The sequence below is a fragment of the Hemitrygon akajei genome, chromosome 14 (genome assembly GCF_048418815.1).
Source record: "Hemitrygon akajei chromosome 14, sHemAka1.3, whole genome shotgun sequence".
Lineage (NCBI taxonomy): Eukaryota > Metazoa > Chordata > Chondrichthyes > Myliobatiformes > Dasyatidae > Hemitrygon > Hemitrygon akajei.
The window spans coordinates 92660946-92675595 of record NC_133137.1 but is presented as its reverse complement, the minus strand read 5'-3'; the positions used below and the strand labels follow the sequence as shown (position 1 = coordinate 92675595).

Here is a 14650-nt window from a genome sequence, read left to right as displayed (position 1 = left end):
ATTATATTTTCTTTATGTATTAGTCCTGAAATACTGAAAACTTCTAAATGTTAATAAAGGTAAAATAACAATAATATAATTTAACATGTCAGAAATGCAATGCAATAATGAAGCTATTATCATTCTAAATTTTATGTCATTTACATAACAGTATTACCTCGGAAACCTGCTGCTGGCATAAGGTAGGGCACTAGATCCTGCTGCATTGGATGTTGCTGCTGCAACCTCTTCTTTGCTTCGAGCACAGGATTTTCAAACTGGGTTTTTCGATTTATGTGACTAAAGCGTCATATGAAAAAAGAAAAATAGCAAGAGCAGAAGAATGGCACAAAAAAAAGCATCGAAATAAGAGTAATCAAGAATAGAAAGTATGCAAGAAGAAAAAATCCAAGGGACAGTGAGAGGTGACAAAAAACAAAGGCATACTTAATATATTGTCTTCAGGTCATACAGATGCCAATAAGATGTATGTAAGATAGTCTCATTTCAAAAAGAGAACAACTCATTTATACTGCAAAGCTTATCACTTTGTTATAGCTATTCACAAAATTACTAAAATCTCAAAATGAAACAACTGACACTACAATTCATCTTAACTGAAAAAAATGAAAGCATAATGAGAAGCTGATCATTGAATGAAGTTGTAGTATGGGTTATTAATTGACACACACAACTCAATCACCTTAAAACAATACTGAAAGTTCTTACACAGATTTATCTTTTTTTATTTAAAGCTATTAATTCAACAAACTTACTCAACATAATAGGTGCCATATATTGGATCATCTATTTTCTCCCAACCATATGGTAGTTCTGAAATAACAGAAAAAAAATAATCACAGATAAAAATTTGTATTGACAGGAAAGGCTGATTTGAGGATTTTCTCCCTGACATCTCTCTAAAGAACAATGAACTACTTCAAAATAAAAATTACAAATTGGAGAGTCAGGGTTCCCAAGATTCCTAATCAAGTTCAGGAACAGATTACTCAGAAAAGCAAGAAATAGTGCTGAAGCAATACGAAGCTTGGGTTTGAAGAACTTGTAGAGGCTGTAAAAGGAATAAAAGCCTGAACGTGTTCAGGCATTCTTTAACTTTGAGGAATGAGCAGAGGATAAACATGTATTTTGGAATTCAGGGGATGAATGGTGAAGTAAGTTCATTTAGTGTTGTTTACTAAAAGCTTAATGATTAGAAAGATGAAGGTACAAAGGAAATCTGATGTTAAGGGATTGATATAATAGAGAAAAATTTTGTAATGGTGTGTGAAGGTCTGGACACTGGAATTGTTAAAGGATTCCCTATCAAAAGACTTCTTGTGTGTGTTGACTTAGATCATGAGAAAAATGCAAGGTGAAGAAAAACAGATAAGACAGCAGTATTGGTGTCTAGGACTTCTTGGTAGGGGGCAGGGGAACTAATAATGGACTTGTTACCCCCATTTTTTTGACTGTGAATCATGCACTCAGGATGCCAAAATAAAACCATAGGTTGTGAAAAGATGTATACCCATACAAAGCCAGGGCAAAAGCTTCACACTGTCCCGGAAGCCAAATTTTCTCTTTCCTGACAAGTGATTATTTTGACTGTTCATAATCCGCTATGTCCCAGATGATTAAGGCACAAATAAAGCTAACCTATCTTATTTTCTTCATCTTCCATTTTTCTCATAACCTAGGTCAAGATACTCAAAGTCATCTAATAGGGATATCTGCCTCATTCCTATCATAATGTAACACCCTGATAAAGGTTTTATTGCTAACGTAATGGTCTTTCTGTAAAGCAGTGTTTGGGTTATGGTTAGAGATAACGGGTGCTTTGGAATATGAACCATCCAATCTGGGGAGCTGGATTTTCTGTGTGTCTGACACCGGTATGAGCTGTGGTTTTTGTTCGGCAGGAGATGAAGTGAGAAGACACTGGAGAGAACCAGCCGCAGCATTCGACTCAGTGGGGGACCGTGATTCGATGGAGCAAGGTGTAGAGGTCTACTGAGGATTGGTGAATATGACTTTTGGAAAAGTTGAGCTCCAACGTGTGTACATTTGACTGTTTAATTATAATGAGCCCTTTTAGTTTTTTTCCCCTTTACTAATCCTTTAGTTAAGTAAACATTCATAAATATAATTCCTTTAATTGTATGCAGTGTGCTGTCTGTCATTTCTTGGCACTGGCACTGAGTTGTAACAGGTTAGCAAATTACACAGCATCCACACAAACCGCCCCAATCTCACGGATTTGGTGGGACCAGAGTGTGTATTCCCCAGACTTATGTGCCGCAGTGAAACTGGGGGTTTTAATAAGTTGTGGGGTGGGGGAGGAATGTGGACTGTAATTTACTGTTCTTGATTCTCAAGATGAAATATCAACTCCACATACATTCTGTTAAAACCTCTGACTCCCCCACCCCCAGGATCCTCTACATTTCTATATAGTCCCTTCTCAATCTTCTAAATGCAGGTAGATACAAATCTAGAAAGCCTAATCTGTCCACATTAGACAATCCACCCAATCCTTCAACACAAATAAGGAGACCAATATCTTATTTGGTTTCTCTAATGCTTATGCAACTGAAGCAAAACCCACCTATTTTTGCATTCAATTCCATTAACAATAAGCAATGTTATACTGTTAGCTTTCCTGATTCCTTGTATCTGCATACTGTCCTTCTTGCAAATAATGGAGAATAATATATTGTGTATTTTAGAGCTTTACAATCTCTCATCATTAAGATTTATTTTTAAATTTTCCTGCCAAAATGGAAAATTTTACATTTGCCCAAATTATACTTTAATCTCCAGATCTTTGTCCACACACTTAACATTATCTATCTCTTTATATAAGGTTTCAATATTTCCTTTAAAATTTGCTACCTATATTTATGTAGTCAACAAATTTAGTAACTACACTTCTGACACCTTGATCCAAATCTTTTTGCGATTTCTGTACTTCCCAAGCATCATGCACTCTTCAATAATCTATGTAATCCTGCAGCCAGGTTCCTTTATTGGCTATCAGATCAAACTTACAGATAGTTATTGCTATTTATCTATTTTGTTCTGAATGCCACATGCAAGGGAGTCTTTAGGTTTGGCCTTTATATTGCCTTTGAAGTCTCCAGACTTGCCAAATGACTTGCTCCTAGACATGTACTCTATCCCTTCCTAAACCTTTCTAGTTTTGTCTCTACATATTGATTTACCATATCTTTGTAACTTTGATCATTCACTCCATTATTTTGATTTAAACCCTTTCTGCTTCTTTTGGCATCTGGCTTGGTAGAATACTGCTCCTAGCACTGTTCAGGTGTATAATATTCCTTTAGTACAACCCTCACTTTTCTAATGAACGTTGTCAGTGCATCATGAACTGAAATCCATTTCTACCAACTAGTCTTTGAGCATACATTAATTGATTTAATCTAAGGAAACTAAAACATGATATTCTGGGTTCCACAGCTCTTTTTGTGATTATTTTCATTGCCTTTCTTAATGATTGCTTGCTGGAATACGGTGCATTAATAGACAAAGCCCCTAGATCCGACTTCCAGTGACCTGGATTCAATCCAAATTTCTGGTCCTGTGTGAAGATGGAACTTTCTCTTTGTGACTGTGTGAATCTGAGTGCACCAGTTTTGCCTTACATCCAAAAGACAAGTGAACTTGAAGGTTAAGTGGGCATTAGGTGAGTGGTAGAACCTGTGGAGAGTTGATGAGAAAGTGAAAACAATAAAATGCCATTACTGTAGATTAGTGTAAATGGGTGCTTGATGGTTAATGTGGATAGTGGGCTGAGGGGTCTTTTCTATATGAAAATTTTGGCCAAATCCCTTGAAGGATTAAACTGAATGTCTTTTCTTCACAATCTGGCACATGCATATTTTTAAGCAGAATCCACTAGGTATCATTCAGGAGTTTTTTTCTACTTTTGCAGTTTTGCTCAGATTGAAGATAGTGGAGTGAGATAGAGGCTGACAAAGATAAGGAAAGATAAATAATTTTTATTGCACTCTCATAATGTCTTGATCGTGGGTAGAATAATTTAGGCATTTTAGCATTTGTTTTAAGTAGACATACATTTACAAAGCTATGACAAATTTAACGGAGGGAAGACATTAAGGTTTAAGTTAGTTTTCATGCACATCACAATCTCAGAGGATCACCCAATAGACTAAGACTAGTTGGGGAGTGTATGTTTGGCTTAAAGGTTACCGTGTAGAGCGGATAAGCATACACAACTAAATGGAAGATTACAATGAAAATGACAAAAAAGTCAACAACTCTTCATATGTTTGCGAACTGTTTATACTTAATTAGATACAAGGAGGCAGGGGAGAGTCCAATTTGCCACAGCGAGAAGAAACCAGGAGTAATTCTGCATCTTAAGGTGATTCTAAAATGGTGGACAGTTTTGGGAGATGGCACCAGGAGGTAATAGTGTTTTAAATGGCCATCAATTGTCAGCTATAAGCATTCAAATATATGTGTTGCTGGAGTTTGAGAGTGGGGGTCAGTGTGGATGTGGAGTAAATACGTGCCTGGACAGATGAGGTCTTGCAAAAGTGGCATGGAATGTTGGGCCAATGGATGGATAGTTGAGACTTTGAAAATGAAGATGCTAGTGAAGTAAGGTGGACATTCATCTGGATGGATTCACGGGTTTTGGTGTTCAAAGTTTTGTATAGCAGATCAATTTTGCTTCCAAGATTCACACTATTTGCAAGTTCACCATTTTATTTAGATGATAAGCTTTGGAAGACTTTGTGAAACATTATTTACATGTATAATATCTTTGATGGTGCGCTAAGAGTCTGCTCAGAAGACAGTAATCAGAATACCTTGGTTAAGGCATGACACACAACATCACCAGAATGATCTTTTTTTGAAATGCTTTTAATATAATGATTATGGGCTAAGCAATACAATCTGAGTTTGTCAGAATACATATTAACATTTTAGCAATTACAGTTTCCTAATAAAGCTATTTTAATGCACAATACAAGAGATTTGAGATGTTAGTGAGCAGTTTGATATGAAATCTGTTAGCTACAAAAAATATTATAATTTCCTTTCATATTGCAGGGATTTCTAAATGACCCTGAATATGTTAAGTACTGAATTGAATGTACTGTATGTTAGAATAAATACAGTGCAGTGCAATCTTCTGGCATGAAAATTGAGAAGGCAAAGACAATTACACCCATTAGTGGGCTTATTTTGATAATGTTCTTTTACACTAAAATTTCCCGCCAATCTCATTAGCATGGCTAATATTTTGTGTAAGCAAGTGGACAGCCAAAAAGACGACGGCAACTGAGGGAAGTAGTACATTTGCCCCGCATATTCCTTCTCTGTTATGAACACTAAGCTTTAAAAATTTTAAATGCTTACTATGACCTATACAAACATTCTTTGCATACAAAGAAACAATATGTCTTGGTGCAGATAAATTTAACATTCAAAATGTCACAATTGATAGCCAGAAATTATTCCCCCTTGTTTTTAAACTTTCAATTAACGTAATTATTGAATGTTCACTTGACTCATTCTTTAGGCTGTGGAAAAGCAATGAGATGCATGTGTGCAAAGGTTTAAACAGGCTCCTATGAAAAAAATTATTTACATCTGACTTGTTGCCTTTCTCCCCTTTATTCTGGTGTTTACTTTGTAACTGTAAATTCATCAAGACCCAAACATGAAGAAAATTCTATCCTGTAAATTAATTTAAAATTTCAATTCATTGCTTACATATTAAAATATAATTCAAATCTCTCATGACTTCATCCTATTGAGCTTATACCACCTTTCAAATTATAATACCAATCTATTTTTTTCAATTATTTTAAAGCTAAACATTATTCATGCAGTAATATCATTGAATTTCATTATTCATTACAGCACAATTCAGCAATATAATTGTTCTTCATGAAATAAAAGAATGCAAGTTATTAATATCTTGCTAAATTCCACTGTGACACCGGTGTGCAGGTCAAAAGGTAATTGTAATGATTCTAGTCAACTTGGCTGTAATTGTTTCCTTAATTATATTTCAAAACTTACATTAAGCTCCACTGCCCTTTGCAGTAAGAAATGAATCTATTCCATTCAATTCCTAGCTCTCCAGTTTAACAAAATGAATTCATTTGAACTTATTCAGATTATTCTTCAGATATTATTCAACATAATACACCACAGTGAATTGACCACATCAGAAATGAATTCTCTTTATGAATACAAATAAAGCTACACTTGTTGATTTAAGAGTAGTTTTGTACTGTGAATACTTGATATAAAGGTTGATATTATCTACAGTCATCAGACTTTCAGCCAGTAGCCATTGAGAATTTCATAACCTTATTTTAACATGTATTCAAATTTGATCTAGGGAATTTAGTTTTTATATTTTAAAGACATTGTACCACTTTGTTTTCCACTATTTTTAAATTTAAAATAAAAAAAATATAACTACAATTGAATTTTATGTATATTATTCAGCACCAATTAGTGCTTGGTTATACACACATTAAATTGGTAATTAAATGTTTCTTCTTCTTCGTATTTGTTGGCCAGAATAAAATTCAATTTTAACACATTTTGGTGAGATATTAACACAAAACAAAGTGGTTTAACAAAGCTATAACTGACCCATTAACAAACCAGAACAATAATATTGCTTTTCAATGGTTAAAATTACATCATGCAACTATAACTACATCATAGCCGTAAACTACATAAACCTAACTTAACTTTGATAATTTAACTATTAACTTTCAGGATTTGAACATTGGTGGGTGACATGCCAGCAATTATTGTCCATCCCCAATTATTCTGTAACTGTAGACCATTTGAGATGTCATATAAGAGTTAACCACATTCATGGATCTGAAGTCACATACAAGCCAAATGAGCTAGGAGCATCAGATAATGAAGGACATTTGTGAGCCAGTTACATTTTTAAAATAATTGTTATTTTTGTGGATTTTACTGGAGACTTGTTAAACAATTCCTGATTATTATATGTAATGGTGTGATATGCCTTTAATTTGTTAGCCCAGGACTCTGAATTATCAGTCCAGTAATTTAACTGCGGCACCATCACATTATGTGTGCCACAGAGGGGGCAGAAGATTTACTCTGTTATTTATATTCAAGCATACCACTCTGCATAAAGTAACTCTAAATTTTCAGTGCAGAGTATAACTATATAAGCAAAAGTAAGCAGAAAGATTACATTTTCAACAGCTCATAAGTAAAAATTCAGTTTTAATTGTAGAGAAATTACTTTATAAACATATTGTTTTGGTACATATTCTGTAAAATTATCAGCAAATATTTATTTTTCTCTCTTTCAACTTTCAAATGTGCGGCTGATATCAGAAAAATGTCCTTCATTATCTTGATTAGGACTGTACACACTGAAAGAAGCCATCATCCTGGGATCAATATTTTCCTCTAGCAAAGAAACTTAACCTTCTCCAAATAAAAAGCTAACTAAATATAGCCTGAATATATTTCATGGCAATCTGGAAGCACTACTTGACATTGCCAGGAATGAATAACCATTTGCTAATGGAAATGTGTTGTTAAATAATTTCACTAATGCTGAGCAGATGCTGAGAAAAAAATGCTCAGAAGCCAAATGAATGTTTAAAATTACTTTTCAAGCCATACCTTGCAAAAAATGCAGGACTATTATTTACATAAGTATTTCAACCAATATCCTGTAAAATGTTATTTAAAATAGCTGGAAAAATGAATGATAGATCTTGGATAAAGATGTCACGTTTTAACAAACATAAGATCAGAACTATTCAACATAGTACCAGAAGCCTATACTTACCTAAATAATGAACCATGAATTGTCACTGAAAACATGAAATCTATTTTGTCAGCTATTCTGGACTTATAATTTCTTGAACAATATATATTAAGTACTCTTATAAATAATGCAAACATTCAAAAACCTATTCTAAAATTTAAATGTGGATTTGAGTGATAACTTGATGACTAATTTATAAAAAACTGGTTCAGATTCAACCTTCCTCATTTGGTAACATCTAAACTTTTCTGGTCCATCATTACAAGTGTTGTATGGCGATTGACAGTAAAGGTGGATGATTAGATATAAGTATTTTTATTTCAAGCCTAGGCCTCAAAGATCATTCTGGGGGTTCAAATAACTCTTTTTGTTCCTTTGCTATGGCACACTTAAGAAAGAGAAGAAAAATGGGGTAATGCATGGCAAAGAAGATTGATTTGCCTATGCTTGCTCTTAAAGAATAACGACTTTCCCATGTTGGTCTTTAAAAATACAGATGTACTTAATCTAAAGTGTCTATTTTATATACAAAAGGAAAAGTTCCACATGTAATGTAATTGCTTAATTTCCTTTCAAAATTATAGAAGTGATTTCTATCTATGATCCAGACAAACCTGAGGGAAAAGTTTCTCCTAAATTCTACTCTACATCATATGCCCATGAATTTAAATCTAAAACTCTACTCAGCAGAGAAATAGGTTTTTCAATTCACTCATACCTCCAAGCTTTGAAAACCTTGTCAGGTTACCTCATGATATTCTCTCCTCTAGGGAGAATTGCCTTAACCTCATAAGACCAGAAGTTACAGGAGCAGAAATGACCCATCGAGTCTGCTCTGTCATTTCAGCCCCAATCTTCTGTCTTCTCCCCATATCCCTTCATACCCTGACCAATCAAGAATTTATCAACCTCTGCCTTAAATATACATAAATACTTGGCTTCCACAGCTGCCTGTGGCAAAGAATTCCACAGATTCACCACTCTCAGGCCAAAGAAATTCCTCCTCATCTCCGTTTTAAAATGATGTCCCTCTATTCTGAGGCTGTGTCCTCTGGTCTTAGACTCGCCCACCATAGGATACTTTTTCCAATAAATACATGTAATATTGGATCATTTTTGTCAATAATAAATTAACAAGAATCTTTTTTTTGTTTTATTTATTTAATTTGGTTCTCTTTATCTGGTTTTAGAACTTACGTGAATATCTGATCACATTTTAGGTCGTATATATGCAGAAATAGAGAAAATTTTACGGGGTTCACAAACTTTTTAGCACCACTGTACATATATACAACCAAATGAAACAACGTCCCTCTGGACCACAGCACACCGACAATACATATATCACACACAGCACAAAAAAAAATATTACCACATATAAGTTAATAAAGTAAAATTCAAAGTGAATGTGGTGCTCAGTGCAGGTAAACAGTAACGAGCTTGCTGTCTTAGTGATGAGATCTCAGTGGTGGTAAGGCATTTATTGGTTTCACAGCCTGAGGGAAGAAGCTGTTATCCAGTCTGGCAGTCCTAGTCCTAATGCTCTTGAACCTCTTTTCTGATAGTAGTGGGTCAAAAAGGTTGTAGGATGGGTGGTAGAGATCCTCAGCAATGTTTTGTGACCTTTGTATAAAATAATCACAGTAAATGTCACAAATCACAAATGGTGGGGGGAGGAAGAGACCCTGGTGATCTTCTTGGCAGTTTTTATTATCCTCTGTAGGGTCTTGCGGTCCGATGCCTTGGAGTTTCTGTAACACATAATGATGCAGCCAAGCTGGACACTCTTGATGGTTCTCCTGTAGAAAGTTTCTAGAATGGGGGTGAGGAGCCTTGCACACCTCAATCTCCTCAGAAAGTGTAGATACTGCAGCGTCTTCTTTTAATAATGACAAGGTGCTGTGGATCCAGGTTAGATCGTCTGTTATGAGCACACCAAGGAACTTCGTGTTCTTTACTCCCTCCTTGGCAGAGCCATTAATGTGCAATGGAGAGTGGTCAACCTGCACCTTACTGAAGTGCACAATCATCTCTTTTGCCTTGTCCACTTTGAGACAAGTAGATCTTGCACCATTTCACAAGCCTTTCTACCCTCTCTCTGTATACTGATTTATCATTGTTGTTGATGAGGCCAACTAGCATTGTGTCATTAGTAAGTGTAATGATGCATTTTGAGTTGGATCTGGCAGTGCAGTCGTGAGTCAGCAGTGTGAACAGGGACTCAGTGTGAATGGGGGGGGGAGGGGGATGTAAACAGCAACCAATCACAATGGCTGTAAACTCCCTCAGAAATTAGACTACACCATTAAAATCTCTACCTGTATATAGCAGTAAGTTCTGTTACTACCGAGGCGGTTATACACAAGTTATTATTGACATAGAAACACAGACCTCCTCCATGGGTTTTACCAGAGATCACAACATTTTCATCTGCCCAAAGGAGATTAGATCTTCTAGCTGGATGACCAAGTCTGGAGTGGTGTCCTGGAGTTATGTTTCACTGCAGCAGTTCCTCATCTCCCACAGGTTCAAATGCAGATGCAAGAAATCCAGTCTATTTTCTAACGATCAGACATTAGCAAGTAGAATTGCCAGGAGTGCGGGCCTGCAGGGATCTGCTTTAAGTCTCATTAAATACCAACGTGCTTACTGTGTTTTTGTATCCTGACTCACCACTTCCAATGACCGCTTCCCCAAGTAGCTGTGGTAGGCTGCCATGTGCAGAAGAGCTTGTGTTAGATTAGGCTAGTGGTCGCCAACCCGTCGATCGCGATCGACTGGTCGATCTTTGAGACTTCCCCAGTAGATCTTGGAAAAAAATGAAAAATAAATACACAAATACTCTTGAGAGATTGCTTCCGGGTTGCAAGGTTTTAGTTCCGTTCTTTCTGCCCAGTGCGCATGCGTGTAGCTCCCCCGTACTACACAGTGTACTTCAGTGGTCCCCAACCACCGGGCCACGAGGAAACGATATGAGTCAGCTGCACCTTTCCTCATTCCCACTGTTGAACTTGAACACACGCAAGGTCATTATCCACGTGAAGATATTACCCACGCGGGGTCATCAGTCGCCTAAACGCAGTGATACCCTTTCGCCAGGGAACATTGGTTGGCCTCGCGCGGCTGGCGGGAAGCGCCATTGCTACTGGCCTGGAGCACAGACAGATGGGCGCCGCCTTTAAACCTGTTTAATACACTGAATGTTTGTGGGGAACTCAGTGCTAATATATTCACAGACCTAATTCGGGCTCAAGGTTTCGTAAGTAGCACAGCAGCTACCTTGCTGCGATCTACTGAAAGTCAACCCTTGAGCCAAACTTTTGTCGGCCGATAGATCCTACAAGGGGGGCGGGCGCGCGTCCAGTCTCACTCCTCGCTCGGTTGGTCGCTCTCTCTGGACTGTGACTACCACGGCCCTGGCATGGGGACCTCCGGCCCTGACCTTATCCTCTCACCCCACCCACAACCAACCGCATCTGGTGGGTGGGAGGCTGGGGTTTGGGCCCGGAGGTTGTCTAATGAGGCAATGAAGCCCTCAAAACTCCTCCGGTATCTTGAGTCAAAGCTCCCTGCACTTAAAGACAAACCTGTTGAGTTTTGTGAGTGGAAAAAACGTGATAAGCGGGACAGAAGCAAGTGCTGAGAGCCACATAAACTAAATTGCAGAATAGACTGGACGTAAGGAATCTGCTTCCAGTATCACTATATTCCGGTCGTTTTTAACACCCCCCCCCCCCCCCCCACCCCGTCGACCAGTCCGCAAGAATATTGTCAATATTAAACCTGCCCGTGGTGCAAAAAAGAGTGGGTACCCCTGGTGTTTATACATTATTTCTACTTCTAGGTTGCGGGGTTTTACTTCCGGTCATTTCTGCCCCGGTGCGCATGCGTGTAACTAATCGATCTGGGGTCGATCTTGCCTTTCACTAAGGCTGAGGTAGGGGATCTTGGGCTTAAAAAGGTTGGTGACCACTAGATTAGGCTGTAACTGCACAGCACCTTCATTATCCAGCTTGCTAGCGAGGTAGATTTGCAGATTTTAGTGTTCCTTATGATCAAGTGTTTATCAATCATAGAAAAGACAAGCAGTGCAAGAAATTTCACCATTATTTGGAACCAGAGAGGCTGCTGCGACTGTGTATGCCACCATCTTGCAACAAGCAAGGATTCCATACAAAATCTAACTCATCTCAGCACAATAGAAAGAAGGCTGTTATGGTAAAGTCAATCATGTAAGTCCTAGGACATCTCAGTATACTATCTTTGGAACAACTACCTCCAGCTGCTTTATCAATGAAGAAATAACTTTCCCTCAGTTATATCAGACATGAAGTTTTTTTTAAGTGGAGGATACAAAATGTTCACAAGTTTTCAGATAATGAATAGTTGATGCTATATGCAACACAATCCAGACAACATTCAGGCATCATCTGAAGTGGCAAGTAAAACTTGCATTACACAATCAGACAAATAATCATCTCCAACAAAAAAAATTAACTACTTCCACTTGCCATTTATTTGCCTTACCATCACAAAATCCCTAAGCATTAACATTCTTGAAGTGAAGTGATGCTGCCAGTGACCTGAAACATAATTAAACCACTTATAAAAATACTATGGCCAGGCTTAGAGGTCTAAAGCTGGGTATCCTCCTGTGACTCTATTTCTGACTTTGTAGGGCCTTTCGAAAATTGGTAAGTTAAAGGTCTCGGCCTGAAACGTCCACTGTACTTACTCCTATAAATGCTGCCCGGTCTGCTGCATTCCACCAGCATTTTGTGTGTGTTGCTTCTTAAGGAGGTGCATGGCATGATGTTTGGGATTGAGTTCAAGAGCCAGGAGGTGATGTTAAAGCTATATAAGACCTCAGTTAGACCCCACTTGGAGTACTGTATTCAGTTCTGGTCACCTCACTACATGAAGGATGTGGAAGCCATAGAAAGGGTGCAGAGGAGATTTACAAGGATGTTGCCTGGATTGGGGAGCATGCCTTATGAGTATAGGTTGAGTGAACTTGGCCTTTTCTCCTTGGAGCGACGGAGGATGAGAGGTGACCTGATAGAGGTGTACAAGGTAATGAGAGGCATTGATCGTGTGGATAGCTGGAGGCTTTTCCCCAGGGCTGAAATGGCTATCACGAGGGGGCATAGTTTTAAGGTGCTTGAATGCAGATACATTGGGGATGTCAGAAGCAAGCTTTTCACACAGTGGTGGGTGCGTGGAATGCACTGCCAGTGTCAGTGGTAGTGGTAGAGGTGGATACAATAGGCTCTTTTAAGAGTCTCTTAGATAGGTACATGGAGCTTAGAAAAATAGACAGCTATCTGGTAGGGAAATTCTAGGCAGTTTCTAGAGTAGGTTACATGGCCAGCACAGCACTGTGGGCTGAAGGGCCTGTATTGAGCTGTAGATTTCTATGTTCTAAAAGTACACACCCAGTGTGCAATAGAGTAATCTTTACCTAGCTAGATAAGGGGCAAAACACTTTTGAATGCTGACCTAATCAACATAATTGAACTACACATTTTCCATAACGGGCTTCAAATACATCGAGGTGTACTAGCTATCCATAATGCACAATACTGCCAAGATATCTTCAACAGCAAAATACTTGACCTTTACTAACTTCCTAAGAAATACATTACATGTGGAAATAGAACACAGTCTTTGACCATCACTGGGTCAGTTTTCTGAAACTCTCTGCCTAAAACCATAAAGGCTGACATGTTAAGAAAGCTGTTCAAAGTCTTCTTGTCAAGTGGAATTAACTTGACAAGAAAACTTGAGCTAATGGGCATTAACTACAGGCTTTGTCAGTAATATCTACTTCCTGTGAATGAATTAAAAGAAAAATTCTATCTGCAGAGAATTTGATATGAATGGTTAATTCTCATAGTAAATTGTACCACAATTAAGCTTTCCCAATAGTTAATGGATTACAAAATTATAATCATATTAAGTCATAGTGGCAATGTCTAAGTCACACACACTAGAACAAAGTTATTAACTTGGGTATAACCAAAACTTGACGAGGTGATTTGGCAAGAATATAAAATGAGGAAAAACTTAATTAAAACATACAACAATTTCATTGACCTGATATTCATTTGATGATATACCTGTACAAATAATATAGTTTGTTATCTATTATACCTTTCTAACAAAGCACAGCTCCTTTTGTATTTTATGCTCTTGAAAACTGGCACAAATAACAAAGACACAAACAACTTCTTGAAATGATCTGTCACAGAGATGGACATAGAATACTGAGTACTGAGAAATGCGACCACAGGATCAGATTAACTGCTCTGGAGAAAAATAAAGGTCATGCTTGTATCATAAGGAGAAGATTGAATTTAAAAGGGTCTTGGCATTTATGTTTTATTTAAGACAATTGTTCTTCTCTCAAGTGCCTTCACATCCCTCACAAAATATGGAGACCAAAAGAGTACTGTATACAATTTTGGTCTCCGTATTTTGGGAGGGATGTGAAGACACTGAACAGAGTTCAGAGATGGGCAATGACTCTTATTCCAGGTCTGCAGGGTATGATCTATGGAGAAAGATTGCAAGAACTAAATCTTTTTAACCCAAGTAGATGTAGAATGAGAGGAGTCATGATAGAAATGTTCAAAGTCATTAAGAGTGTAAGTAGGGAGGATGCCAGCTTACTTCAAAATTAATCCATCCATGAGGACATGGGGCTGTAGGTGGAGACTAGTTAAAGAGAGATTATAGACTAACATCAGGAAGCATTTCTTTACACAGTGAATTGTGGACACATGGAACAAACTACCTGGTTATGTAGCTGAGAGAAGTTCTTTAGAGACT

The 14650-nt window shown here is 37.5% G+C and overlaps 1 protein-coding gene across 20 annotated transcripts in view; it reads right to left on the bottom strand.

Annotated features, from left to right (window-relative positions):
• magi2a (membrane associated guanylate kinase, WW and PDZ domain containing 2a) overlaps positions 1-14650 on the bottom strand; it is a 556955-nt gene that overhangs the window by 120276 nt on the left and 422029 nt on the right. For all 20 annotated transcript variants that reach the window (XM_073066607.1, XM_073066606.1, XM_073066590.1 and 17 more), the window contains 2 exons: positions 756-813; positions 158-279 (listed from right to left, as the gene is read on the bottom strand). In XM_073066607.1, coding sequence (XP_072922708.1) covers positions 158-279; positions 756-813 — 180 coding nt within the window. The remainder of the gene's footprint in view (positions 1-157; positions 280-755; positions 814-14650) is intronic.